Source organism: Dermacentor variabilis, chromosome 7 (assembly GCF_050947875.1).
Source record: "Dermacentor variabilis isolate Ectoservices chromosome 7, ASM5094787v1, whole genome shotgun sequence".
NCBI classification, from domain to species: Eukaryota; Metazoa; Arthropoda; class Arachnida; order Ixodida; family Ixodidae; genus Dermacentor; species Dermacentor variabilis.
In genome coordinates, this window is record NC_134574.1 from 54,119,146 (window position 1) to 54,146,305 (window position 27,160).

Here is a 27,160-nt window from a genome sequence, read left to right on the forward strand (position 1 = left end):
GAGTATCTTGCAATTTTTCTGCCTGGTTGTTCCGGTTTTCCATTCTCCTCGTATGACACCTCCTACTATAGAGTTAGGTGCCAAAATATTTTAACTCGATAATTGCACTTCATGACCCGATGTGATCGCTTTTTGTGGCTGAGCGCAAGTTCGAGGGTTGGATGGCCGCCCTCGGCGTCTGCGATCCCATGGTAAGTCTTTGCAAAGACGCTCATGTATCAAACTGTGGTTGCACATAAGCAATCTTATTTTGTTCAAATTAATTCCTCGTATCCATACTGCCTGCGTTATATTAGAAGGCTCAGTTCTCTAATTGATTGGTCTTGCGGATTTTCTGGTTGTAGCCATGCCTCAAATGTGTTTTTAAACGCCTTTGCTCTAAAGAGCAATAACTTGAAAAGGCTCAAGGAACCACGTAGAAGGAAAGGAAAGAAACAGGAATGCTCAGCTGTTTCATTGATGCGGTTAGGTTCGCATAATTCGAGCACACTGTGCAACCCTTTGGTTTGACGTACAGCGCCGGGACATAGGTAACAAAATAAAACTAAAGTGTGTATAGGCTACTAACTCTTTAATTATTCTAACTCAGTAACTGCAAACAGAAGTTTCGACACATTATTACTAATTAATTGTGAGCTGACCGGCCACAGCGGCGCAGTGACTATGGCACTTTGCTCAGCTCGAAGTCGCGGATTCGTTTCCTGACCGCGGTGGCCACATTTTTACGTGAACGAAATGCCAAGACACTCGCGACACTGACTTATACGATCTAGTGGTAGTCGAACTTCCTACGGAGTCTATGACTATAAAGTATCGGCGTTACCGGTGTCTTGCTTTGGGACGTTGTGTCTGAGAACTTAATTGTCATTTTCAAGGTGCGGCACTATCTTCTACTTGGCGTAATCGAAGAGCGCACATCCGGCGTAGGCGGCTTCTTTTTGGAGTTCCGCCTTTTCGGCCTCGGTAGCTCAATGCAATGACAATCTGCTTCACTAGTCCTAACTCATCACGGGGTGTCCTACAATTATCGTCGCAACAGGTAAACTGGGAAAGTGTATGTTTAACCTACCGTCAAATTTACGTATTTATGTTCTCCATACGAATTGTTCATGAAGTCTTCTGGCTCCAACCTGTGCAGTGGTTTGAGAATACCGTCGCCGTACAAAAAAATTTGCACACTGACGTACGCCTTGAGCCAGAGCCACATGCTTGTTCCGATCGCCAGAACCATAAGTTTGCCTATGGGTGCGGGCACCATATTGGCGGAAGTAGGTTTGGCAACTTAATGAAGAAAAACCACCTGAAAAAGAAGGAACGGTATTGCTTTAACATATCACTTCTAACAGTAAATAAAGGTTATAAATGAAAATTTTCCAGAAGTATTTCTTCAGTGGCGAGTGTGGGTCACACAAGATTTCATTCCTTTTGCGTTGTTAGGCTGATCTCGTGTGTTCATAAAGAGGCAAAAGATAGCTCAGCGAGAAGGAAATAAACGCTTGGACTGAATGACTGAGGCTCATATTCATTGCAATAGGCAAGTGATAAACCTAACGCATCGAAAACATGAACGTACTGAACAAGCGGCACTTTGGTGCGTTGGTACAGCGGTTGATATTCTAAAGTGACGAAAATCAAGCGCACTAGGCAAAGTATACTTCGAGAAATGGTGCTGCCGGGGTGTGACGATTTACAGCAGCAAAAGTTCGACAGCCGAGACGGTAGAGCTTACGGCGTTGAGTGCTTGGAGATCGGCGTTGTTGCCATTGCATACATCTGTTGCCAGAGCCATATGACATAGTGAGCCCATATGCTTACCCAATTGTAGTGTTAGAGGACGGTACATAAGGGCCATAGACTAATAAAATTGAGCAGAAAACCAAGAATGTGAGCGAATAGCCCGAATGAATGAACAAAGGAACGAGAGAAAGTAAGGGAGCGAAGCGAGTGAGCAAGGGAGCTAGCGCTACAGCGAATGAAGGAACGAACGTTTTCTTTGCCCAGTCATATCACCGACCATGGACCGATAGAAAACTCCAACCGCCAGAACCCTCCAACCATCGAACAACCACGAAAACAGCCGAGAAAGTCAAACCACTCAGCTTTCTTCGGCTCCTTGACTATAGCGCTTGTTATGTCTGAATGTAGCGATGAGCATTCTTCACACGTTTACCACAAGGCCCCCCGCCCAGCCCCCCCCCCCCTCATTTATTAGAGCCTATCCAGAAGCCGACAGAGCCTTGACGCCGACTCTTGACGGGTCAGCCAAAGACCCCTCTTCCTGAACCTGACAACCTGAACTAATTGATGAAAGGGCCAACGTCGAAAGCTGTCGTGGGAATGGCTACGGCGTAGGCTTCCCAGACTGCTACAGGCTTGCGCCATAGGTGAGGGCGTAGGTGCAACATAGGAGGTGGAGTACGGCGGAACGGTGCGATATCATGGGCGGTATCTTGTGACCGATTCGACGATTGTGATTGGTCGCAATAAAGTCATCAGATTCCTTAGTCTATTCTCCTAGGGAAGACGACGGTATTAAAAGCGGAGACTTTTGGTACAGTGAGGGGGGTTGACGTGTCCTGATGTGAACCTAGACGTTTAATATGCTCCTCCATGGAGTGGGCTTCCGTATCTGAATCCAGTGTAAGTTCTGTAAAATAAACCCTTTTTTCTTCATTCCTAATGCCGAACGTACTCGTGAGTGGGCTTGGTAGACTCCTGACCTAAATGCCACCTCAAGCAGCAACACGCCCAAGAAAGCTATTCGCTTCAACTATTTCGCTACCGCTAGAAATGCGCTCAGTTTCAGTGCATTTATGATTTACCGTTTTATTTCAGAAAGCGGTAGCCGCCGCGTATACCGCTATGCATAAACTTATAGCCTGATCACTGGTGTTTCACGCGCAAGCGTAACTGGCCAACTCTTCAAATCGGCGGTGTTCATCTGTAGCAGCCATGCAAGCGAACGAGGAACGCGTCTGGAGATGAAGAAAATCAGATGTTCGGGATAGCGCGAAGGAGCGCGCTCAGCGCGCGGCCATATACCGCACCTAGGGCGCTATAACGTAAAACTATTCCAAACTTTTCTATTCCAATTCTGCTATCAGCCCTCCACGATTGGTCAAAAACTTTTTTCGACCAACCGCACTTCACCTGTCTGTCACGCGACGTCACGAAAACCGCGATACCTCCCCATCTGATATGATGTGTACACACTGTTTATGCATGATTTGACAGAAAAAAGAAAAACAGTTATTTCAGATTCGACCCCTTTTCGCCATTAGCCTTCGGCTACTGGTAAAAAGTTTTCGGGCTGCACCCACTTCACCTGCCTGTCACGCGACGTCACAAAACCGCAAGAACTCACCGCATCAGAGTGACGTGTACGCGATAAAGATGCATTAATATGCCGAACAAAACTCAATTTTCTTCGGAATAGCAGCAGGCGGCCCCGTTCCGAAAGGAATAGAAGATGGCTGCCGCCAATCGCTCAGACGTTGGCTACTCGCACCTGCCGTAGAGCATGGGCGTATTTGGGTATAATAAGGCTTCTTGCGTGGCCGTGTAACGTTTTCAAGCACTTTCGGCATGTTTACCCCCTCATTCTGCCAACTCTTCTTTGCTGAGGGTCCGTTTTAGCATCATTCTTGAGCTTCCGCTGCACGCCGCCGCGATTTTCGACCAGCCACCGCAAGCTAAGTAAGGGAAAGCCGACCAATCGTAGCCGCCGGCACCACCCTCTTCATCCGGTTATCGACTTTCAGTGCAGTGGCTCGGCCCCATCGATTCCCTCTCCACTTGAGCCTTCTGCTCGCCTCTTGTCAGCCAATTAGATACGACAAGCCGCTCAGTGTAGGCAACGTTACTCGTTTTTCAAGCAAACAAAAGTGACCTCCTATGAACGAGGAGAGCGTTTGATCGGTCTGTTTAGACAACCATGCGGGTGACCGCCCGGTGCTTGCGTTGGTGGTTGCGCAAATTTGACGTCAGGAGATTGGAATAGAAACATTTTGCAATAGTTTTACGTTATAGGGCCCCTAGATGAATATGTGGACAACGTTGAGCGAAGTGGCGAAGAAGAAACGAGGCCGAACGTCGCAGAGGTGGATGGCAGGCGGATGCGTACTAGGTGGACCTCCTCTGGCAGTTGCTACTGATTTTCTTCGCGATGTATACGTGCTAGGTTTGTCTCGTGGTAGCGCCGACCTCGCGCGCCGCACGCTGTCTGTGCGAGTGAGAGCTGCGACGGTGAGCCGATGATAGTGGATCAATCTTGCGTGCGCAAGGGAAGGAAGCGCGCCATACTCTGTCGCGCACATTAGACCTTGCAAGCGGCGGTGCTGTATTCGACTGCGCACGGTTACGCGCACTTGAAGCGATGTGGTTTGAGGCACAGTCTAGGTGGGCCGATAGCTCTTAGCTTTGCGTGCGCTCTGTTGTCACTGTTGAGTTTGCATTGAAGCCATAGGCAGCACGAACGCCACTTCGCTCACTGCGGCTGCCGCGATTCCTCCTGCCAGCGTTTTGACTGCAAGTGTCCGCGGTCATCGAGTGCGGATACTTGCTATTTGCTTTTGCGCCCTGACACCTTGCTAGGTAATTTAAATAGTAAGTTTTCAACGAAAACGCACCAAGTGTTTACAACGGGCCGTTCTAATCCGGGGGCTGCTGCGTGTGTTGCGCGAGGCCTATCTTGAGTACAACCTGAGATTCGGACATTGTAGGCGTCAAGGCGCACCGAGGGCCGATAGCTTTGTGTGCGTCATAGCACCCATACCCTTGCGCGTCACCCGCGTTCATGAAGTGCACTGTAACTTTTATTTCTTTGCTTTAGTGTAGCAGTGAGTCGATTTCTTTTTAATGCATTTAAATGAGCAATAATTGGTTAGTCAGTTCCTGATAATTATCAGAAACATTAAACAAGCCCCTCCAGGAACACGATTGAAACCAAAATTTGGCGTTTTATTGCCAGAGCAATTATACGAACACTCCAGGCGCATTTCTGCCGTCGGCGTCTGTGTGAGGTTCCGTACAAAGTCCAAAGTCGATCAAATCGTCGTGGCGCGGCGTATGCTGTATGTACGAGTGAAAGCGTGCGGGATGAGCAGGCGATCGGGGCTCAATCTCGCCCACACAACAGCTGAAAGCGTGGAGGAAGCGCACTGCTTTCCGTCACGCGCAAGGCTTCCGGGGGAGAGTAGGAAAAAGGGGTGAGAGGCGTCTTACTACTGGAGATCCGGGAGCCTGCACGTGCCAGGCTGGACCGCTGTATCTTGATAGCCATTTGCTACGGGTGCAGAGTTTGGGCTACGTTGTGTTTTTAAGGCATAGTTCGCATTGTTGCGACCGCCTGCACGAAGGTCAATTTGCTCGCTGCTGCTGCGTTTCCTCACTGCAGCGTTCTGACAGCGAATTTCCGCGGTCATCCCGTGCGATCTGTTTAAGTTGGCGTGTGTGCGCGTGACAGCGTACTTGTTAATTTAGTTTGCACGCCTATGCTTACAAGTTTACACGGCCGATAAAAGTACTATCCTTACTTCGTATAGCTATCCACTCATTTGCTATTGCAATCGATGCTTAGCCTTTCGGGCAAGGCTACGACTCTTACTTGTGTAAGTGCCTAAAGAAAGGAAATATCCAATATATGCACCAGGATCCTAGTTCCCGACGCTTTTAGGTGAGACAACGCAATAAAATTATTATGAATATTTCTGGGCGTCAATATTACCATTGTCATGCGCATGCTATGCGGGAATGCGACAGATTCGCAAATGTGAAAACGGAAAGTTCGTTTGTACAGGACGCATTTGCTTTTACTCATTGCAGCAGGCACCTGGTTCGTTCGTTGCCACATTCTTTAGGTCGCGAAGCAATTGTTGACAGATCAGGTAGCACTCAGACGCCTTCCTATGCTTCGTTATCGGGTTTGATCACCTTTTCGGCGCAAGCAACGTAGTGTAGTGTACGCTCAACTGACTCATCAGCCTCCACGTGCTCTGTTAATTTCGTGTACAGTGTTGTACAGTATATTGAAATGGTGCGCAATATTATAAAATAATGGATAAGGGCACTCGCACAGGCGGTGTTAAAAATGTAAGAGGTTAGCCTGCTAATCAAGCTTCGTTCGAAGGTCCGTCTGAAATGGACTGCGTGCTCTTGTGTGAGTGAAAATCCCACATGACGGGAATGACTGCTCGCAATAATTTTTACATATGCTATGAAAACGCCGATGGGTGAAATACCGACGATGGGAAAAATAAAGTTGTACTTGATTTTATTCGAACACAGTTATCAAAATAACACCAACTCATGAGCATCTACCTTGGGTTGACTGATATTTAAGAGGAAGCTTTAGCTCGGGCCCAACTCCGACGCGGCCTATTCTAATACATGTAAAAAGGCAAAAACGTTTTTCTGAGATAACCCCCGGACCGATTTTAATTAAATTTGTTGCATTTGAGAGAGAAAGTGAAATTATATCGACTGTTGGTCGCGGAATCTCTATTTAGGTCCTGAATTTTGTTAAAAGGATTTTCAAAAATTCGAAAGTTTGAAAAAAATAGAAGCACGAAGTTTACAAATTCATAACTCTGCATCAAGAGCAGATATCGCGGTTCTGTAAACGAGATCCATCAGATCATTGAAAGCGGACAAATTCGATACGTCATTTTATATCGTACGTGAATTTGTTACGTTGTTTACAAGGGTTCTGCAAAACCTATATTTCCATTTTACTATATTTTTTGACATTCATGTGTAACCTATCAATTTTGTCCGCTTTAGATGTACTATTAGATGCAGTTCACTGAATTGTATTATCAATTTTCGTTGCTGAGTTACAGAGCTGTAAATTTGATAGTTTCGTTTTTTGAAAATTTTCGATTTCTGCCATTTTTTAATAAAATATTGACGACCTAAATCAAATATCCGAAACCAACAGTCACTAGATCTTAAGTTTTCCTTTTAAATGCAACAAACCTCGTCAAATTTGGTTCAGTGGTGGCCGAGAAAAACGAATTCTGCTTTTACGTGTATTTAGATAGGAGCACCCGAGCTAAAGCTTCCTCTTAAAACGGCCCAGACGTGAGATCAGAAAATTACACAACTCGAGAGAAGCTTCAGTGCCTTCACTGCTGCGGCCATTGAAAAATGTTGACAATTTGACCAAAGCCCAAATCATCCGTTCTTCTATCAGAGAGAGAGAGAGCGATGCAAATGAGGGAAGGGCAGAAAGGTTAACCAGAGTTAAAACCTCTGGTTTGCTACCTTGCTCCAGGGTAAGGGGTAGTAAAGAAGGAAAGGAGAGCGGTGACAAAAATAAATGCATGAAAAAAAAGAAATAAAAGGGGACCGAATGATATCATTAGTCTTTCTAATGCGCCACTGCCACGTAAAAAGGTCAACAAAGCCTTGACATTTATTAGGGAGTGCTCGGAGCACCGTAGGCCAACTACAACAGTAGGTACAGTCAAAATATTATTTTTCGTGGCTACGAGATCTATCACAAAAGGTCAAATCGGACAAATACTTAAACTTGAGTAGCTGTGGCAGACGTTGCATGAAGTTTCTTGCAAAAAAAAAAGGAAATCAAACAGAAACGTATATTAGTCAGCAGAAAAACTGCCTGTCCGATTAATCAATTTCTATTGGCGAGCTAGCGGAAGAGCTTTAAAAGCCCACGTCAGATTTTTAAATGGCAGCCTCGAGTTTAAGGCAAGAAATGAGCCTAAAATTTCAGGAGCGTACATAAACCTAAACGTGCGTTCTTATGTTGTCTGCCACATTGTTTGCTGCATAAGGTGGTCTAGGAGTGATTCTTCTTATTATTTGTTCGGGGGGTCTTGCAGTGTAGTCATCCTCACGAACGGCACCATGGTGGATAGAACAATCAAAATAATGGCGTAGTATCTGACCAGACGAGTGATCACTGTGTTAAAGTGCGCTCATAATTAATGGTTACTATATCTCAACATGACGGAGACTCGCAGAACGATGGACATTTGAACTAGCCGAACAAGGGATGGCCTCAGGCGGGATTTAACGTTTCCTCAAGGCGACTCATCTTAATTAGCATACTTTGGAGGCGCGACAGAAGAATAAAAAGTAGAAGAAAACAAATGGGCCGGACAGGTTCAATAGTCACAAGCCTTTTATTGAAAGAAACGCTTAATTATCTACACGGCTAACAGCAACAGAACAAAAAATCAGATAATTAGGAAAAAAACACGCAAGCTTAACGCACGTTGGAGTTTAAGTGGCTGGAACTTCTTCGAGTTGGCTAGGTAGCAGCGGTGTCAGATGACACCAGTTCGGACTCATGCCCTGTTGGTCTTATCTGCCTGCGTCCCTAGGACAATGGCGATGTATGGGGCTTCTCGAGGTAAAATTGCTGATGCGAGATGTCACACTGTGCCACAATGACAGGTTCATTTTGTAGGGCGAGCCATAAAGGGGTTTTGTAAGGCTTCTTCATCCTTAATCGTGGCTTTTTTGCTCAAGCTGACAAAGTCAGCTTGAGTCAGTTTGAACAGAGTACCTGGGGCAAGAACTCTTCTATTCACCTACCGCTGCCGCCCTTGTTGCGTCTTGCGATGAGGCATGGAACGCCACAGAGGCTTTAATCTTAGCAAATAACAGTACTTTACATAGAGTTTCTCACTATAAAACCTAGAGGGAAATCTGGCGCCACCATCTGTGGGAGTTTCTTAAGGGGCTCCGTGCCGTCATGGGAATGACGGTATATGCGTCTGCGAGGCTTGTGTTGGCTGGTGTTGTAAGAGGCTTCGTCTAAAACGTGGATATGGCTACACAAATAACGCGTTCTTAAAGTGAAATCTTCATCAAATGTTTCCATTCGCGCATATAATATCTTTACTCACCTACAATGCATGACCAAGCGCAGAAAAGCAAGAAAAGATGACAAACTGTTTCAAAGCGAGCGCGGATCTCGTCGTCTGTCCTCCAACTTTAGCGGCCCGCTGATACTTCTTACGTACCATATAATTGTAGATGCAATACCAAGTTCTCATAAATAAACGAAGCATGCTTTTCTGTAATAATAAAGGTACACGAGTATTTTGCGTGCTGTTTTAGTAGAAAATGAACCATTGTGACAGGCAGAACGGTGCTTGTCAGGCGCGTCTCCAAGGCGTCCTGGCTCCTCGAGGACGATGCCAATCCGAAGTCGCAATGTACCGGCATTCCCATGCATACCACAGCGCAGCAGCGCCATATTTCCCTCTAGGTAATATTTGTGAGAAACACTATGACACTTTATATACAGAGTACTCGAGAGGTAGCTATTTACAAGTGGATCTGATGCATTATTGCGGCAGAGCCAGATGTGCAGAGCACCGCTCGTAGGTCCCGAACATTCGTGAGAGGTCGTGAGCTCGGTTCTAACACTTCGCTTGTTCCTCCAACGCGATCAGTCACAATACACAACCTGATTAGGTCAACTGCCAATCTTGCATGCAGATAATCGTTGTACTTTCACTCTCTCGGCAATGTCCAGACCACAGCTGGCAAATGCGAGAGCCACGTAACACGGCCACCTAAAACGTTCCCACTCGCGTCATGACCGTGGCGATACTATTGAAGAATTACCGTGTTGACAAAAATGAGCGCATCTTCGCCCAAAAAGCCAAGCATTGATGATGATGTCAAGGTATAACTAAACTACTGAAATAATGTTCGCAATTTAACGGGCCTTGTAAGTTCCACTATACATTCGCTCGCTAAGTAAATTAACAAGCGTGGTGGCGTGCGAGTACACGCAAACATGAACAGATATTTATCGATGACTAGGAGCACTAGCCGTCGCACCGCTGGCCGGATCAATACACCCGGCAAAGGGGAGCAAACGCTTTGTGCTGCGTCTCGCTTCAAGGCGGGTCAGCCACTGAAGATTACGCGAGCTCCCACACCGTGTAGAGTGTTAAAAGAGGGCACACGCGAAGCGACTGGCAATCATCGCTCGCCCTCAGGATTTGTCTCTGCCGCCGGTTGCCTCCAAGATACGACGTGCGAGCGGCGGATGAGCTACGCGTGCACAGGCTGCGCAGATACGTCCGCGCTGGACTACGAGACGCACGCTCTCCTCCTCTAGCTTGTGTTTGGTTCACGTAGCCGAGAATATTGGATGGGCGGGAATCAAGCTGTGATTCTTCTTGACTCACCCTCGCATGCTTTCTATCGCACTTACAGCTTACGGTGCGCCTAGTGGGATCTTATTGCACTTGTAGTTTGCGTGGAACATCAGGGCGACAGAGGAAATTTACCTGAGGCCTCCGTGTGATTCCTAACGCCAGTACAATGTGAGAATGCCGAAGCAAGGTGTGAGGATGGGCTAGTTGGTATTCCGTGATTATATAACCAGCGCTGTGTCAGATCCCGAACTTCTGCGATGAACATTTCGTTAACACCCGTTGCGGCTGAAGACTTCAGCGGCTGCCGTAAAAAAATACCAAAACCTGCGCGGAACTCCGATCACAACGCACGCAGCTTGCCCGGGCTTGCCTGCACGCCGCGCGAAAAATCGTTCCGGAAGTCACGTTGGTTCGCCGTCGTCACGTGAGGTGGGTCGGGCGGGTGGCGCGAACGGCAGCTTCCGGCGCGGGCTCAAGAAACCTAGCAGTGCAAGGTCACCACGCCGCCGCGCGTCAACATGCGATGCCGCCTCCGCGCCTGACGCTGTACACGTTCAGACGCGGCGTTGCGCGTGCCGCCGCGTACCAGCGCGTACGTCTGGTTGGGGCTTTAACCGAGATATGCACAGAGCTGTAGCGGAGAGCAGTTGACGTAGCATCTGCCAGTCGCATAGTTCGGCGGTTCGGAGCGGTTTCTCGTTCGCTTGGCGTTTCTCAACGTGTGAAGGCCCGTCCACGTTACCGGCACGGCAACTCGCCGCACGCCGTTTGCCGTTCGCGGGCCGTCGTGCGACGGCGGTTTTGCTCGCGAACGGCGAGACTTCCATGCCGTACAGAGGATGGGTCGGGAACGAATTTGTGCGGCGAAGTGGCCAATCAGTGACCGAGGAGTACTCACTCTGCCACCGACGGCAGCCTCACCGCCGCTGATCGTTCGGCGGTACCGATATCGTCGCTACGCCTTTTCCGGTTCACTTCAAAGCTAAAGCTGACGGAGCTACGGAACGAATCACCGACTCTCACGAGCCGCAATATTTTCTTGCTATTGTTGTCGCTCTTCGAAATAATTATAATAATCGCGATTTGCACTTAGAGTCGCCAGTTGTTTACCTTTGCTGGCAGAGCACGCGTATGCGAGAGCAGACGACACAGCATAGTTTTATGTCACTACTTTTGTAACCCACGTGCCCAAGCCATGTTGCGTTTCCTCTCCTACGACGACATAGCATCACCCGGCGCCCAGAAACAGAAACCGAAATCTCTTGGTATAATAATGCTGGTATTAAATTATTTATCGGGTATATGGGAATCCTGCGGTGTGTAGCGTGCTTCCTGAAGCGGTGCGCAGCGCTTGAATCAAAGGACGCATTAACAAAAATTGTCATGTCTCCACCCAATTAACTAGAAGCCACCTGACGTATCGTACCTAAAGCCCCTGAATAATTTCAACGTATCGAAAGGCTTTGATCCAGCCGACGACGCCAGTGATAGGCTGATCGGTGACATGTGACCTTGCTCCACCCCTTCGTCGCCATGAAAGTTCCTGCGCGCCGGGCGAGGTGCGCGCGTTTCGCCTGTTGGGCTATGCACATTGCTGCGATAATTTCGTTCCGAAATGCCTTCTTGCTGTGCGGTTGGGTGCCGAGACCGGACGAAGGATGGAAAGAAGGTATTTTGCATCTCGCGCGGCAACCAGAACCTAACCAGAAGAAAGGTATGGTTGCACAGAATTTAACGGAAGGACTTTGAACCGTCGCTAACTGCACGACTATGCGAGGCAAGTATCGTAGACCGATACGAAGGTGCGATAGAAAGTATACACGTGCGTGTGTCGAGCTGTGATAGTATTTCACTCGCGCGCATGAATGTTGATGGCCGAAGTTTGTGGTGAATATTTATTTTAGTTCGTTATGGAGCCCGCTGAATAACTCAGTATGACCTAGGATGCGAAGGACCGAAATGCCTTGTTGCTGTGCTGGTGGGTGCCGAGATCAGACGGTGGACGCCAAGAAGTTATTTTGCATCCCGCGCGCCAAACAAAACCTAACCAGAAGATAAATGTGGTCGCATAGAATTGGACGGAAAGACTGAACCGTCGGTAACTGCACGACTATGCGAGGAAAGTAACGTAGAGCGATACGAAGGTGCGAGAGAAAGTATACACGTGTGTGTGCAGAGCTGCGATAGTATTTCATTCGCGCGCATGAATGTTGACGGCCGAAGTTTGTAGCGATTATTGATTTATGTGCATTATGAGCCCGTTGACTTAGCAAGTGCAGTATGACCTAGCATACAAGTAAATAGTGGGGAAGAAGCGCATTAACTCGCTGACAAATATCCGCATTGCGTTACGTCCGCAATTTCAGCAAATTTCAACAGCGAATTCTACTTTTACACTTTCCTGTGTTTGTGCGCGCGTTATTAACTGCGCTCTACAATACGTCCAAAAAGTCATTTCCAACTCTGCATATCCTAATCGTATTTGGTGCATTGCATACGTGAATAAATATATTCCTAAGTGCCTGCATTACTCTGCTTTTGAACACAAATACTGCATAGCCATTGCTATGCAGTATTTGTTTCAAAGAATAAAGTATAATACAATATATAAAAGTACATTACATACAGCTGCGAGCTCGTTCCTTCCAAGTTTCTCTTACACTCGAAGATGTTTCAGTAATCGGCGATGTCATTTTACTGATGAAAAACACACAGCTGCAAATTAACATAAGAAAAACGCCAGAACCGATACACGGAATGCCAGCAAAACACAGTGCAGTAATAGCTAGGCCAATGCGCGTGCGTTTCGTATAAGGGCCCTCTAATTCTAACGGGGCTGTAGCGGTGCACGGAGGCGAATAGGCATAAGCACAACAATGCGCGTCATGATTCAAGTTTACTTGGTGACGTCGCACGGTTCACGAGAACAGTCAACCGCAGTCACGCACGCGCACACACTACGCTCGATGTTGGTGTGCCGCGAGATTAGATCGCTCTGGCCGCCCGAACACGATCGAGGAGACTCGCTGACACGATACCGCCGCTTCAGAATGTCACGACAGTTGCACTGCCTCGTAGCATTGAACCGCAATACACAACAGTTGTCGTGTAATCGCTAAACGACAGACACATTCAGCGGCAAGAAGACTGTTGGCGCAATCATTTCCACATATGCACACATACACAAGATGTTGTTTAGTTACCGTGAGGGTCGCACGTTTCAGCGACATTATGTCAAAAGATTTTCGGTCCAAGCGACTGTGAGCCTTCTTTTTTACACGAATTCTTCGTTCAATGTAACCGCTATGGGCACGCAGCACACTTACATGCAAAATAATTAACAGAGCAAACGGGATTAACTGCAAGCAATCACCAAGGCTCGCGCGGTGATTGAGCGCTAACGAACGAAATATAAACATGCGGAATCAAGGCGATCAAGCCCTCATTCCGCTCTCTTGAGCGTTTTTCTTTCAGTGTTCATTTGAAATTAAGGGACTAGATTTAGTAGTTTGGGCCCTTCTTCCGTTTTTCACCTCAATCAGGCACCAGTAGGTCTTATTTCCGCGCGTGTGCAGATATTTTTCACCTCACGAATGCCGCGGTGCCGTAGTTTAGCGTGGGCACCGTCTGCTGCAGGAACTTCCTAGATGGCGCGCGCGGAAGATGTCGCTACCTTGAAAATTACAGAGGGACCTTAATCGTGCCCATTGTGTAACACAGGCATGCTCGCGAGTTGGCGTTGCAGCCAATGGGAATTAACAGCCGTTTCGCTGGTAGAGACGCCGCCTATTTCGCTCAATGGCCCATTTGATGCGCCGCATCCATATAACGTCACAAAACCCAGTTATAGCAAATTAACTACCGAGCATGCTAAACATGAAAGACAAGAGAAAAGAAAAGTGTGGTGTGAGGGTAAAAGGAAAATATCTTTCTGTAATTTCTTTATTAATACTGCTTTTTACAGTCTCAAAAGTTCTGCCAGTAAATATTATGTATATAACAGTTTCCTTTTTTTTCAATGCCACTTAATTTGCCAAAGATGTGGCTGTAAAGAAAACGTTTGATCAATATGTATTTTTTAAACAAGGTGCAGTATTTTTGACGTCAGGATACACTGTAGTATGCTATCAAGGGGCGACAACAGGCGATGCATGGAAATCTGTTTGCAACAAAAATACAATTTTCTCTGTACTGTATCGTCTTCCCACGTACCTAATATGATGCCACATGAGGTTGTAATGTGATACAGCCATGCTTTTATGACATAGTAACCTCATAGTTAAAAATTAAGAAGATAGATAATTAAAACCTTCTTTATATTACGCGGTTACGAGATAAATTTATCACAGACTCCCGTGATATTTGCGGCAAAATAAACATGGATTTTGGGAGATACGTTTATGCTTTCTCGTGTTTTAGCTTTATCTGTTGCTGTTAGCAGTGAGTCGCGAATATATGTTTCTTTGCAAGAAAAGAAGTACCTTATTGCTGCATAAATCGCACGTCCTGTATGTATTTTGCTTCTGTTCTTTTTTTTCTCATCTTGCCCGAGTACAGCTATCACCCCACACCCATTTGCTCGCCTTTAAGTCATTTGGCAGTGTACTTAGCTTCGTTACGGCTTGGACGAACACTAGCCGCCTCGTCAAACCTCAAACATCCCTTACCCGGCCATTGTTGATATTGTTAAATACGCATAAAGTGAGTTCAAAAAAGAAAGAATCGAAAATAAATGTCGGCGCCGGTGCTTTGTACAGTCTTTCTTATGTTGTCTGCGTTATTTGAGAAACATCAAGAAGACGAGAGAGGAACGACATGAAAACGTGGGGAAGTCAACCGAAATTGAAAATGCCAGAATGAGGTCGTTAACTTTCATTTCTGTACAAGTGCAAGTGATATTTATAATCTCTCGCCGTGGTAGCTTAGTGGATATGGTGTAGCGCTGCTGAGCACGAGGTCGCGGTATCAAACCCCGGCCGCTGTGGCCGCATTTCGGTGGGGGCGAAATGCAATATCACCCATGGACCATGCATTGGGAGCACGTTAAAGATCTCCTGGCAATAAATAATAATCCGGAGTCCTCCGCTGTGGCGTGCGTCATAATGAAATCGTGGTTCTGGCACGCAAAACACCTGAATTCATTCATCCATGCTCTCTGTAACGGGGATGGTAATTGTAACCTGGGACTGTCTAATTTTTGCGCTCGTGGCTAATAGAATTTCCAAATCTTGATATTAATACGACATGCCTATAACGTTGGCCAGAAGGCTCGATACAGCGGCTGATCTGACGTACGTAACGATAAACCGTAGTTAAAGGAAGGGCGTATGGGTACCGAATTCCGCAAATTGTTGCTCTGGCTTCGTCTGAAATCGGCGCGTTGATTTCAGGAAACAGAACATTTTAACTGAGGAATCCCTTGCCGTGTGGTATCACTAGGGCTGAATTGAGTGCGGAACAATTTAGTAAGACTAATTTAATTGAAAAGGCAGAGTAAACGTGAAAAGTGAGCTGCTTGTCTTGATTGTGGGAGACACTGGGCGCCGAGAGTACCTTCCAGTCAATTTTGTTGGGGCTTGCGTAGTTGCTTTGAAGAAAAAGTGCGTGTTAGCTGCATTTTGTGCAGAGCAATAAAGCGATGCATTGCACTTATCATATCAAAACTGTGAGTAAAAAGAAGTATCTTCATTTCTTAAATGTTATCATGCATGAAGTCTCGCCGTGAGCACCTCTTTTGTGTTCCTCGAGAAAAATCTGATTTTCATCCTCCACTAAACAGAAGTTCTCAATACTGGTCCGAAGAAATTCCCTGGGTTATTACTGCGATTCACGCTTAACCTTTTAGGGGGCACTCTTCTGCTCATTTCACGTGTTGAAATATTGTCGTCTTGCCTATGACACGGAAGACACAACTCTCCTGCATAGAACATTACTGTCGTGAATGAAAGGAAATAATGCATGAAAGGCAGAGAGTGGGATAACCGGACAGTTAACGAAGGTAACTGTTCGGTTGGCTACTCAGAACTGGTGCAGAGGGTAAAGACCGAAAAGATGATAGTAAAAGAGATATGAAGAAAATAAGTACGCACAAGCAAAATGAAGACAACTGACAACTTTAGTTTTTCAACCGGTGCCGGCACTTTTGAGCAACACATTATAGCACTTTTAGAGGAACTAGAGCTGACTTGAGCTTGGACCGTTCTGTAAGAATTACATTTTGTGCAAGCGGACAGTTGTGAAACTTGTAGACCGTGCTGCAGGCCGTTTTTATTTGTGCAACGAAACGAGCACTATCACACAGAAGGCGCGCAATTCTCGATTTGCACGCACAAACAACACATCCGGGGCTTATGGCCATTCCGATGAGAAAAAAGTAGGCATTATCCTAACCAATAGAAGACTGATACATGTGTCACACAGGCACATTTGGAAGGCCTTTCAGTCGACGGCCTTCGAAATGCCACAACTCTATCGACTCGAAGGAGTTGTCGCGCTGCTACACGGCACTTTCGAAAGGCCGTTGAGTGGTTCAGGTGTTTCTCGTAAAATTGTGTGGCACTGCGAATCTTTATTTTCGTTTTCATGTCACGAAAAGTTAAGCAACATTAAAACCACTTAGAAGCGCTATAACTTCGGTTATGTTTGTTTATACATTTAAAGAAATGTTTATACATTGCCATACATGTATGTTTAGTTTTTAAGTTGTTGAGTAGCGAAACAGCGGCTACGTTTGCATCGCTGCGTGTCGCTGTTGTCGAGAGTATGTGCAGTTCGCACATATCAAGTGGCAAAAATACTTTATTGAATAATTAACAACACTCATATATAGTATTTTTAGAGCATTTTGGTTTCATTTCTTCTTTCTAACCGATAGTACGAGCACACTGTGAACGAGAGGGCATGTTCGCACTGTTTCCGTTTTCGTTGCTCAAAGGCCATTGAGATTTCGATAGAGTTATAAGGTGCTCCATTGACTCGATAGAGAATTGTCTCGGCGGCCTTCGAAACTGCCCGTGTAGCGGCTCGAACTTGACCTTTGAGTCAACTGACTATCGGTTGGAAGGCCTTCCAAACGCCCGTGTGACGCAGCTATAACAAGAATTATGTCACGCTGTGCGAAGCCGTGTGGAGAGCGGAGCTTAAGAAGGGCATACAAACAACAAAGACATTGGTTTGTACAGTCTGCAGATCTCTACTTGGGGTAATGCAATGCTGGCGTACAAGCAAGCAGTGCTTTGCTGCTGCATACAATTTTGGCATCGGGATAGTAATGCAATCGACAATGGCATGGGCTGGTCGAGCGCCAGCATTTGCTTGGTCATTTCCTTTCCTTCACGGCAATCATAGGAGCCAATCAAAAACGTCAAGTCCTTTGTGGGATGCCGGCTAGTTGGTTGCTCGTATATGGGCGACAACTTGGCCGGATTCACGGCATGCTGCAGATAGTTAACTATGAAGGAGGCTGCCTTTAAATCGTGAACGACGCACCATTTTTGGGCGTTCCTTGATTGTTGAGTTGAAGTGCTGCACGCATGGTTGCAATTTCGGTGACTGCCGTCAATGTCAAGTGTGATGTCCAGAATTTTATCTCAATAGATTAGCCGGGAATGATACTGCAGCAGTTGAACTCGGGTGCGTCGGTGGTTCTCCCGTGTAAGTATGTAAGTCGTCACTGTGGACTTGGGGCAGAAGCAACAATGTTAACTCTTTCAATGCTACCGAGGACATGTATGCCTTCATTTGGATAATGAATGATAACACAAATTCTAGGTGAAACTGGAAACCACCATCGCGACGACCGCGGCGCTGCATAGAGGTAATTCGATGTTACGCAACCATACATGGTGAGCTGTGCGGAAGCTAATGAAAACATTTACGCGTGACAAGTTCTTAGTTAGTACTCAAGATAGTGAAGATGCATTTGCGATGTGGCGAAAGCGGACTCTTAGGGCATCGACTGCAACGTACGTTGCTATCAGGTGCTCATGTACTATAGCCACAATGGCTGTGGTGGATGCGCAATTAAAGCTTGTGCTTGTATACCCTGTAGTGTGCGAAGGTTCCTATTCCGATGTTGGTTAGCACTGGCAGTCTGTATCGTTAAAAGTGTACAACAGTAAACGATATAAAGTTCTGTCCCTGGTTACCCTCGACGCAAAAGAGGGGATGATCGAATCCTGGCCAGAGTGGCCGCATTTAGATAGGGGCGAAATGCGAAAACACCCGTGGTACTTTGATTTAGGTACACGTTAGAGAACCCCAGGTGGTCGAAATTATTCCGGAGTCCTCCACTACGGCGTGCTTCATAATGAGATCGCGGTTTGGGCACGTAAAACCCCATTATTAATTTATATTTTTAAATACGGGCATTTGTCAGGTCTGGCTACCGCTTATTTCACTCTCTTACCCCGCAAAAAAAGAGAAAGCCTACTTCAAAAGTTATCGTTGTGACACTATTATTAGACAGTTCTAATTTAGCGTACGCAGCTTATCGCTCACGCTATACGCTATTGGCGGCGAGGAGTTACGGAGTCGCCATCTATCGGAAGCGCCTCGCTGGCGTAGTATGAGGGATCACGTGGCGCGCTCCTCATAGGTTTTGCTGTCAGCGCTCACTGAAAACACCACGCGCGAGCTCTCCTGGACATTTCTGTAAGTACTTTCGAAACGAGAGAAGTTTCTTACTGTCTAAATAATAATCTTGGGCAAACTGAAAGCACACAATCGTTTACAGACGCTATCTCTTTACCGAATACGTACAGTGGAACGCCACTGCGCGAGGTCGCTGCGATGGAGTCTCCCGAACCGGCTTCTTGCGTGAAAGGTAGGTAAACGCTGAGAGAAAACTATGTGAAATATGTTCTTATAGTGTTTGTATAACTAAATGGAGTGTAATAGAACGAAGCCTCAATGCAGCGATCGCGCAGGTTCGCAGCGACCGAGTGCGCGTCTGCATGCTTGTCCGCGCACTGTTTCGCTTTCTCCGCGCGCGCGTTTTCGCACCGTGCCATGAGCTTTAGGCCGCAGAATATGAGCATTTGACAGTATACAAGCAACCATTGTTGCGTGGGCGCTATCCGAGCTGTTCAAAAATAATTTCATTGTAGAGACTTCGACGCCTACGGGGACTGTGATGTGCCGTCGCGACGATTCAATCTTTTTTTTCTTCTAAATTCTTTGACCTTTCAATACTATTTCTCGAGTTGCGTCGCACTGCATGTTTATCGGTGCTCTCAGCGTGCAATTTCCCTCTGCTCCTTTTTTGTAATCCAGTGCATTAATTCATAACACAAACATGACCATATGCCATGCTTCTTTTTGAATGTGCTTCTTACCGCTGCCTTTCCACTCCACTGAACTTGCCAGTATCTATAGCATCGACAAGTTCATACACCAAACCGTCATGACATTAGTCGGGCAGCGGACTCGGGCGAGCGTCTCAGTGCGCGTTTTCAGAACATCGCAGACCGGGCGCCGTAGCAGAAATCTTCCTCGCGTCTGTGCTTGCTGCATACCCGAGTTGCAGCCGATGACTGTTTGTCGGTTTTATGTTTCGCGAGCCAAGCTTCACGCAGCTTCTTGTCCTGCGGCTACGTGTGAATAAGGCTGACACCGGCCTCCGTTACGTGCGTCCGGCCCTGCGGCACCGAGCAGTAGCCTACCATGTTGCGCGCCTTCAAAGTCAGCCACTACCTATTGTAGTGCTTTCAAGCGTTGTAAAGGAGACACTCGAAGCGGGAAAATTTCGCCACTAAATGAGGACCGCAGCGTTCGAGGGAATTTAAACTCGTTTTCAGCTCCCTTCGGCGCGCCCGAAGCAGCCGACGCGGCCGCTATGTCCACGTGATCCCTCCTAGCACGTCACGACGACGGTGGCGCCAGCTTTTCCAGTGGTGGAGCTCGAGGCCAATAGTGTACGCTAAGCAGCACACGTTTTCTACAGGTTTAGTTGGCCGGCGAGATCTTCGAATCTCAGAGGCCATATGCCGTCGTTGCGGCTATTTCCCGCCTGTAGTGACATGTGGCGCTAACATCTCGAAAGTAAGAGGCGATTGGAATATGGGTAGACGAAAAGTAGGGAAACGACAAAAAACGGAGACATACAAAAGCACAGTTGGAAATAGGGCATCAGAAAATTTGGGTGTGGGAGTTCATAGTGTTTATTTTTTATTTTTTATTCTTTAACTTAGGTAGGAGATCAAGCAGTATAATAGCAAGAGCTTGGAGGCTCAACCCACCGTCCCGTTCCAAAGGGGACGCTCATAACATCCATCCATAAGGGAGTTTGGTTTGGATTTTGTGGCGAATGGACGTGCTTTTGGGGGCTCCGTGGCGGCAACGAAATCATAAGTTTTTGTGCATGCTTTGAGCTTCTTTTGTATTTCATTTGCGTGTTTTTTTTTGCCTTTAACTAGTAATTGGGTGGTTTTCCTTTTTCTTTCTTTTTTGTCTCTCGTATTTCGGGTGCGTGGGTGTGTTTCGCGCACATTTGGTTTTGCAGGATTGTTAGAGCGTCCTTCCGCGCCCCGTGCTTCAACACGTGCAGCCGGTTGGGACGTTGAGTGTCTGTAGTTTTTAAATGGTAGCTTGGAGGTGGCAAGATTAATAGCTATTAGGTGGTTTTACTGTGCGTGTTTTTGATAGGAAAGTGAGAGCGTGGCCGCGTGGTTGAGCGCGTGCGAGAGCGTGTCATACCTTCGGTCTCCGCAGCATTGATGGCTTTTGAAGCAGTGCTCAGAGTTGCTTTGCGACATTTTGAGAATTTGGATCCTGTGCGTATCGGTTCTTGCTAAAAGGCACGTGCTCTGCATTGATATAGTGGTATAGTATTGTAGTATTCGCATCAGTAGTAGCATTATTATAGTATTATAGTATTTGCAAAAAGCCGTGCAATACATGGCGAGAAAGCCGGGAAAGCAGGCAGTGCGCGGGGGTCGCTCAAGGCAGATGAGGATACGGATGAGCATAGAGAGGGCATCGAACCAACCGGCACACAATGTGATGTCGATACTAGGCTACAGAAAATGGAGGCTTTCCAGGAAGAGCTTGTCAAACAGGTGCAAGAGCTCAAAAATAAGCTAAACAGGGAGCGTGATGCACGGAAGGTAGTTGAAAAGAGACTTGAAGCAGCCGAGGAAATGCTGAACAGGGCCGCCATTGTGAACGAGAATGTGCGTGACAATGGAGCGCAGACCTCCGATGCCGCCGGTGAGGGAGTGTAACCAAGGTACGTGGAATTCGTGCAGCGTGATGGAGGGTTAGCTGGAAAGAGCGGCAGCTACCTCGAGGCCGCCGCGTGGAAAAAGCAGGAGCCCAGGCAACAGTGCCCCTTGTCCAGTTCGAATCACGCGGAAAAGGACAAAGGGAAGCAGGGAGAGGTAGGAGAGAGTGAAAGGGTGATTATCGCCGGTGACTCAAACATGGCTAGTTGCTCAAAAGCAATTGTGGAGAGGGTGAAAGGCGATAAAAGAATGGCGGTAGGGACATTTCCAGGGCGGACACTGGGTTCTGCCGTCGAGCGAGCAAAACAAAAGCTCGCGGAAAGTACCCACGTGGGCAACCTTGTCATAGTAGCAGGTGGGCTAAATGACGTCCTGAACAGGAAAGGGACAGGACTAGCCCAGCGCTTGGCGAAGGGGGTGGATGACTTGCCCGAGCTATCCTCTCAGGTGAAGATCGTGGTGTGCAGGGTGCCTGAGGTGCCTGTATGTGACAGTCACGTACAAAGAGCCCAAAGAGCCATAATGGCTGCTAATGAGGCAATATGGAAAATGAGCCGAGAGAAAGGCTTCGAGGTCGTCGAAGTAAACAGGGAAGTGAGATGGTGTGGTAGTTTTAAACGAGACGGGATCCACTTCAATTACAGGCTGCCACAAGAAGTGGGCTGGCGAATTGGTGGTCGTGCTGTTGGTTTTTTAGGGGGACGGTGGGCGCTCAGGAAGCCAGAGTTGATAGTAATGAAGAAGGTTCCCTAGTGGAACCTTAGAAGAGCATCGCCGTCAATACCAAGAAAAGGACGAAAGCAAGAAAGAGCTCGCCATGCACTAGGCTACACAAACATGCAGACAGCAGAAGAAAGGGAAAGTGGGCAGAGATTGAGGCGCAGTTAAATAGAGAACAAATAGGGGTGTACGCGGTTACAGAAACGCACCTTGGAGACTCAGAAGAGCCGCCAGTTATTGAGAATTATGTTTGCGAAGGGGTGCAACAGAACTAAGTCGGAAGGAAAGGAAGGGGGAGTTGGAATGCTCATCTATCAGGGAGCCAAATGGAGAAAAGAATAAATTCAAAATGTCAAGAGCATCTTTGGTTATCAGCTACAATGAGTGGTAAAGAAACTTGGCTGGGCGTTACGTATTTGTGGAGCAGAAATAATTGCACAGAGAAGAATAAAGAGTTAGTTGAATGCATAAGCGCGGATATTAAGGGTTTCAGGAATGGTGCTGAAATTGTCCTGTTAGGCGACATGAGTGCCTAAATACAGGATTTAGAAGGCTATACCGACAACAACGGGAAGTGAATGCTAGACCTTTGTGAGCAACATAACCTCGCTATCGTGAATACAGGGCCTAAGTGTGAATGGCAGATCACGTGGGAAGTGGGAAACCAGCAATCGACCATTGATTACTGTCTGATGACAGAAGGAATTCATGATAAGTTAAGAGAAATGGTCATTGATGAGGAAGAGTATAGCAGCATAGGAAGTGACCATAAACGCATCATTCTAAAAATGGGATATGTAGTTGGGAAAGAGAGGAAGGAGCGCTAAATGGCCAGTCCAAATTTGAAGCCAGAACAAATAGCAAATATAGTCACTAGAGGCGAGGAAGAAATTGGCAAATGGCCAAGTAAAGAGTGGTAATATGGTGAGCTTCTAAGTGTAATAACAACAGAAATACGGAAAGAGAAACAACATATTCGTTCGAAAGGAACAAAGAAGCCGAAAAGCTGGTGGAACAGGGAGATACGAGAAGCGACCGCAGAACGACCGAAAGCATCTCGAGAGCACAGGCAGGTAAAGAAGGCGCAGTTGCCGCAGGATGAAATAACCAGTAAATGGGAAATATACCGGGAGAAAACGTATATGATTCGAATACTGGTGCAAGCAAAATTAAAAGTTGGAAGTGAACGTTGGTTGGTCAGAAATGCGTGAGAAAAAGAAGGCCGCACCTAGGATATTGTGGAACCACATAAAATTATAAGGCAGTAAGTCAACAACAATACTAGAACATACCTTAGACGACGATAAGAACAGACTGGAAGGAGAAGCGGCAATAAATTACATCCGAAAAAAAAATAACAGCCGAATCTTTCCAAGGCAATGACGAGGTTGCACTTGAAGAACAGAAAGAGCATGAAAGAGACCCAAGTGGAAAAGGAGCTCGTGCTGACAAATTTCAACTGGAAGAAAGCGAAAGAGAAAATTCTTAAGCCCACAGCCACAGGGCTAGACGAGGTTCCCGTTAGGCTGATTAATGAACTAGGACCAAAAAGTGATGAAGCTATGGTGAAAGCAGTGGAACAAACCTTAAAAGGTAGACGAATACCAGACAGTTGGCGACAAAGTAGAATGAATTTAATTTATAAAGACAAGGTGGGAGAAAGATAGAATTCACTCGTATAGACCGTGGACCATTACATTGGTAATGTACAGGCTAGCAATGCAGGCAATCAAATTAAAGCTTCAAGCTTGGGCAGAGAATAATGGCATTTTGGGAGAACTTCAGAATGGCTTCAAAATAGGTAGGCATTTAAATGATAACTTATTTGTTCTTACTCACTGTATTGAAATATCAAAGGTAGGAAGCAGACCGTTATATGTGGCCTTTTTAGACATTACAGGAGCCTATGACAACGTTGACCGCAAAATATTGTGGGATATTCTGAAAGGGGAAGGCTTAGGTGACGATTTTGTGCAGCTTTTTAGAGATTTACCTAGAAAATACCGTTTGCGTTGAATGGGAAGGGATGAGAAGCGAAGAGAAAGTTAATATCAACAAGGGACTGAGGCAGGGGTGCCCTTTGTCCCCGCTGCTGTTTATGATGTACATGGTGAGGACGTAGAGGGCGCTAGAAGGAATTAATATCGGGTTTAATCTCTCATACAAACAGGCGGCTACTGTAGTAGAGCAGCAGCTCCCAGGTTTATATTATGCGGATGACATTGTGTTGCAAGCTAACAAGCAAAGTGATTTGCAACGTACGGCTAATATCTGTGGGCAGGAAGGCAACAATTTACGTTTTAAATTTAGTGTTGGAAAATCAGGTGTCATGGTATTTAATGAGAACAGTGAGCAGACAGTGGCGATACAGGGCCAGGAAGTACCTTGGGTAACAGAATATAAATACCTTGGTATATGGATAAACGAAGGATATACGGAAACACGGGAAAAAACAATAACAGTGAAGGGGAAGAGAAATGCAGGAATAATGAAGCACAGAGCGCTATGGGGATACAATAGGTACGAGGTCCTCCGAGGTATGTGGAATGGTGTAGTGGTTCCAGGACTTGCTTTTGCAAATGCGGTTGTTTGCTTTAAATCAGGGGTACAATCAGGACTCGATGGGAGTCAAAGGTCAGTGTGTCGCCTCGCATTGGGAGCTCACGGGAAGACTACAAATGAAGCTGTGCAGGGGGATATGGGCTGGACTAGTTTTGAAGTGAGGGAAGCGCGCAGTTAAATTGAGTATGAAGAACGCCTGAGGAATATGGAAGAAAGTAAATGGGCTGGGAGAGTGTTCAGGTATCTGTACAGGAAAAAGACTGATTCACAGTGGAGAAAAAGAACTAGAAAGCTTACCAGCAAGTATGTAGCCTGTAGTGTGGGGAACACAGCAAAAATACGGTCAAGCGGAAAGTCAGAGAGGCGGAAATATCTCATGGGTGGCGGCAATGAAAAGGAAACCTGCCATAAGTAACTACTTAATAGGGAAAAACGAAATGAGGAAAGAAACCATCTACAATAACTCAAAGGGAAGCTTATTACTGTTCAAAGTGAGATCGGGATGCCTTAGAACACGCACCTATAGAGCGAGATATAAGAAGGAACAAGAAGCATGTGCTTGCTGTGGTAAAGCCAGCGAAACTATAGAGCATGTTTTATTACAATGTGAAGACGTCTACCCAGCGGTCGGTTTAGGCACCACTGGCCTCCTTGAAGCCCTTGGGTTCAGTGGGAGCAGTGCAAAAGTAAACATGTCCGGAATAGGCATTAGTAAGTGGCGATTGGAGCATTGGTGGACGAAAAGTAGGGAAACGACAAAAAACGGAAACGTACAAAAGCACAGTTACCAATAGGGGATCAGAAAATTTGGGTGTGCGAGTTCAAAATGTTTACTTTTTTATTTTTTCACTTTTTTATTGTTTAACTTAGGTAGGACATTAGGCAGTATAATAGCAAGAGCTTCGGGGCGCAACCCACCGCCCCGTTCTAAAGGGGAGGCTCATAACATCCATTTCTTTCGGTAGGCTTCGACTCGTTCGAAACGAGAAGCGATCTCGAAAACACCACGAGGTTATCCATAATACTCTGTCGTCGAAACGGCATGGGACTAAACAAAAGCCATTTACGCAATCATTTGTTACGAAGGACGTACATTTTACAAAAGCAACGCCAAATACAGTTCGAAGTGGGCAGCCGGGACCACCGCCATATTTTACGCAAACTCCGCGAACCACGCAAAAACGCTAACTCGTTTGCGTTCTGTACGCCCGCTATTTCGTTTAGCGTTCAGCGCATGCGCAATGATGATTCGCTATTTTTAGCCTACGCTATGGTATAGCTAGCGCATGCTATACTAAAGCTGTCTATATTGCTGAAATTATGCGCGAAACACAGAAGGCGCTGAACGCATTTCGGTAAGATTTCCATATCTATTCCCAAGGGGTCGCTGAGAGCACTGTATTTCTGCGCAAGGAGACTATTTGCCAGGTAAAAGTCTTTGAACGCGAATAAACAAAGTACTATCTTCAAAATCTGGCCAGTTGAAACTTTTTTACACCGCAGCGTAGCTGTACCAGTCGTTTGCGCAGATGCAGCACACGACTTTTGACGTATTCCCCAATGTTCTTTAAATGATTTGAGTACCGCGACAACCATTGCATTTAGCTACCAAATGCCTAACCAATTGGCCAGAACGAATTATTTAAAGAGGCCCTTGAAAATTTGTCAGCACCGCGGCGTCATGTACTTCGCGAAACGTTTTTTAAATAAAATAGGTAAATTCAACATCATGAAGGAAAAAAATGTGCCTCTCGCGTACTGTTCACTGTGGACATACGTGTTGAGACACGAATTCGTATCAGATTGCGCTATAGTCAGCCGTCTCTATAACGAACGCCAGTCTAACAAAATTACCTGTACAATGAAGGAGTCCGTGTGTCCCGCCCAAATTGCTATCTTTCTTGTGTATCGTGATCCAGGGAAAACAAAGGGAAGGCTCGAGATAGAAATTCTAGTCGATGAGCAAAACGAGAAGAACGTAAAAGCGCGAGCCAACAATTCTGCAAGTTCGCTTGTCTTCTTCCAAGCGACGTATGCTTCACTCGGCGTAGTATACATAGGTCGAGTTCTTTTAAATGGGAGAAGGGTAAGGCAAGTGGGCGAGGCAACGGTCGAGGGTGTGTTAGTGGTGAGGGTGTAGAAATAAACAGCTGTGGTGTTCAACGCCAGTGGAAGAATGTGAGAAAGCGCCGTGTGTCATTTCGGGGAAGAGGCCTGGCGGTGGGAGCGGGGGGGGGGGGGGGGATCGAGAGATTATCTGCTCCGCTGGAGGTCAGTGAACTATCGTCTCTCTGAAAGCGAGAAAAAAGAGGCGGCAGAAAATTGTGGTCATGCGAAAAAAAATGTCTAACTTGGAATAAGTATATAAACAAAAGAAAACAAAAAGAACGGGATGAAAGAAAAGAAAGAAAAACACTGGGCAACCCAATGAAAAATAATAATGTGCTGTGCCCTTTAGCTTGAAATTTCGCTACGCTAAATGTCAGGCTGTAGGCAACAACACTTATTTAT

General features: G+C 46.4%; 1 protein-coding gene across 2 annotated transcripts in view; it reads right to left on the reverse strand.

Annotated features, from left to right (window-relative positions):
• LOC142587443 (epoxide hydrolase 2-like) overlaps positions 1-26,674 on the reverse strand; it is a 56,560-nt gene extending 29,886 nt beyond the window's left edge. The window contains exons 1-2 of one of the 2 annotated variants that reach the window (XM_075698466.1): positions 26,504-26,674; positions 1,188-1,300 (exon numbers count right to left, since the gene is read on the reverse strand). In XM_075698466.1, the coding sequence (XP_075554581.1) occupies positions 1,188-1,258 (71 nt within the window). In that variant the 5' untranslated portion in view covers positions 1,259-1,300; positions 26,504-26,674. Of the gene's footprint in view, positions 1-1,069; positions 1,301-26,503 lie in introns of both variants that reach the window. The other variant, XM_075698465.1, reaches the window with a different exon arrangement.
• Between the last annotated feature and the right edge of the window lie 486 nt (positions 26,675-27,160).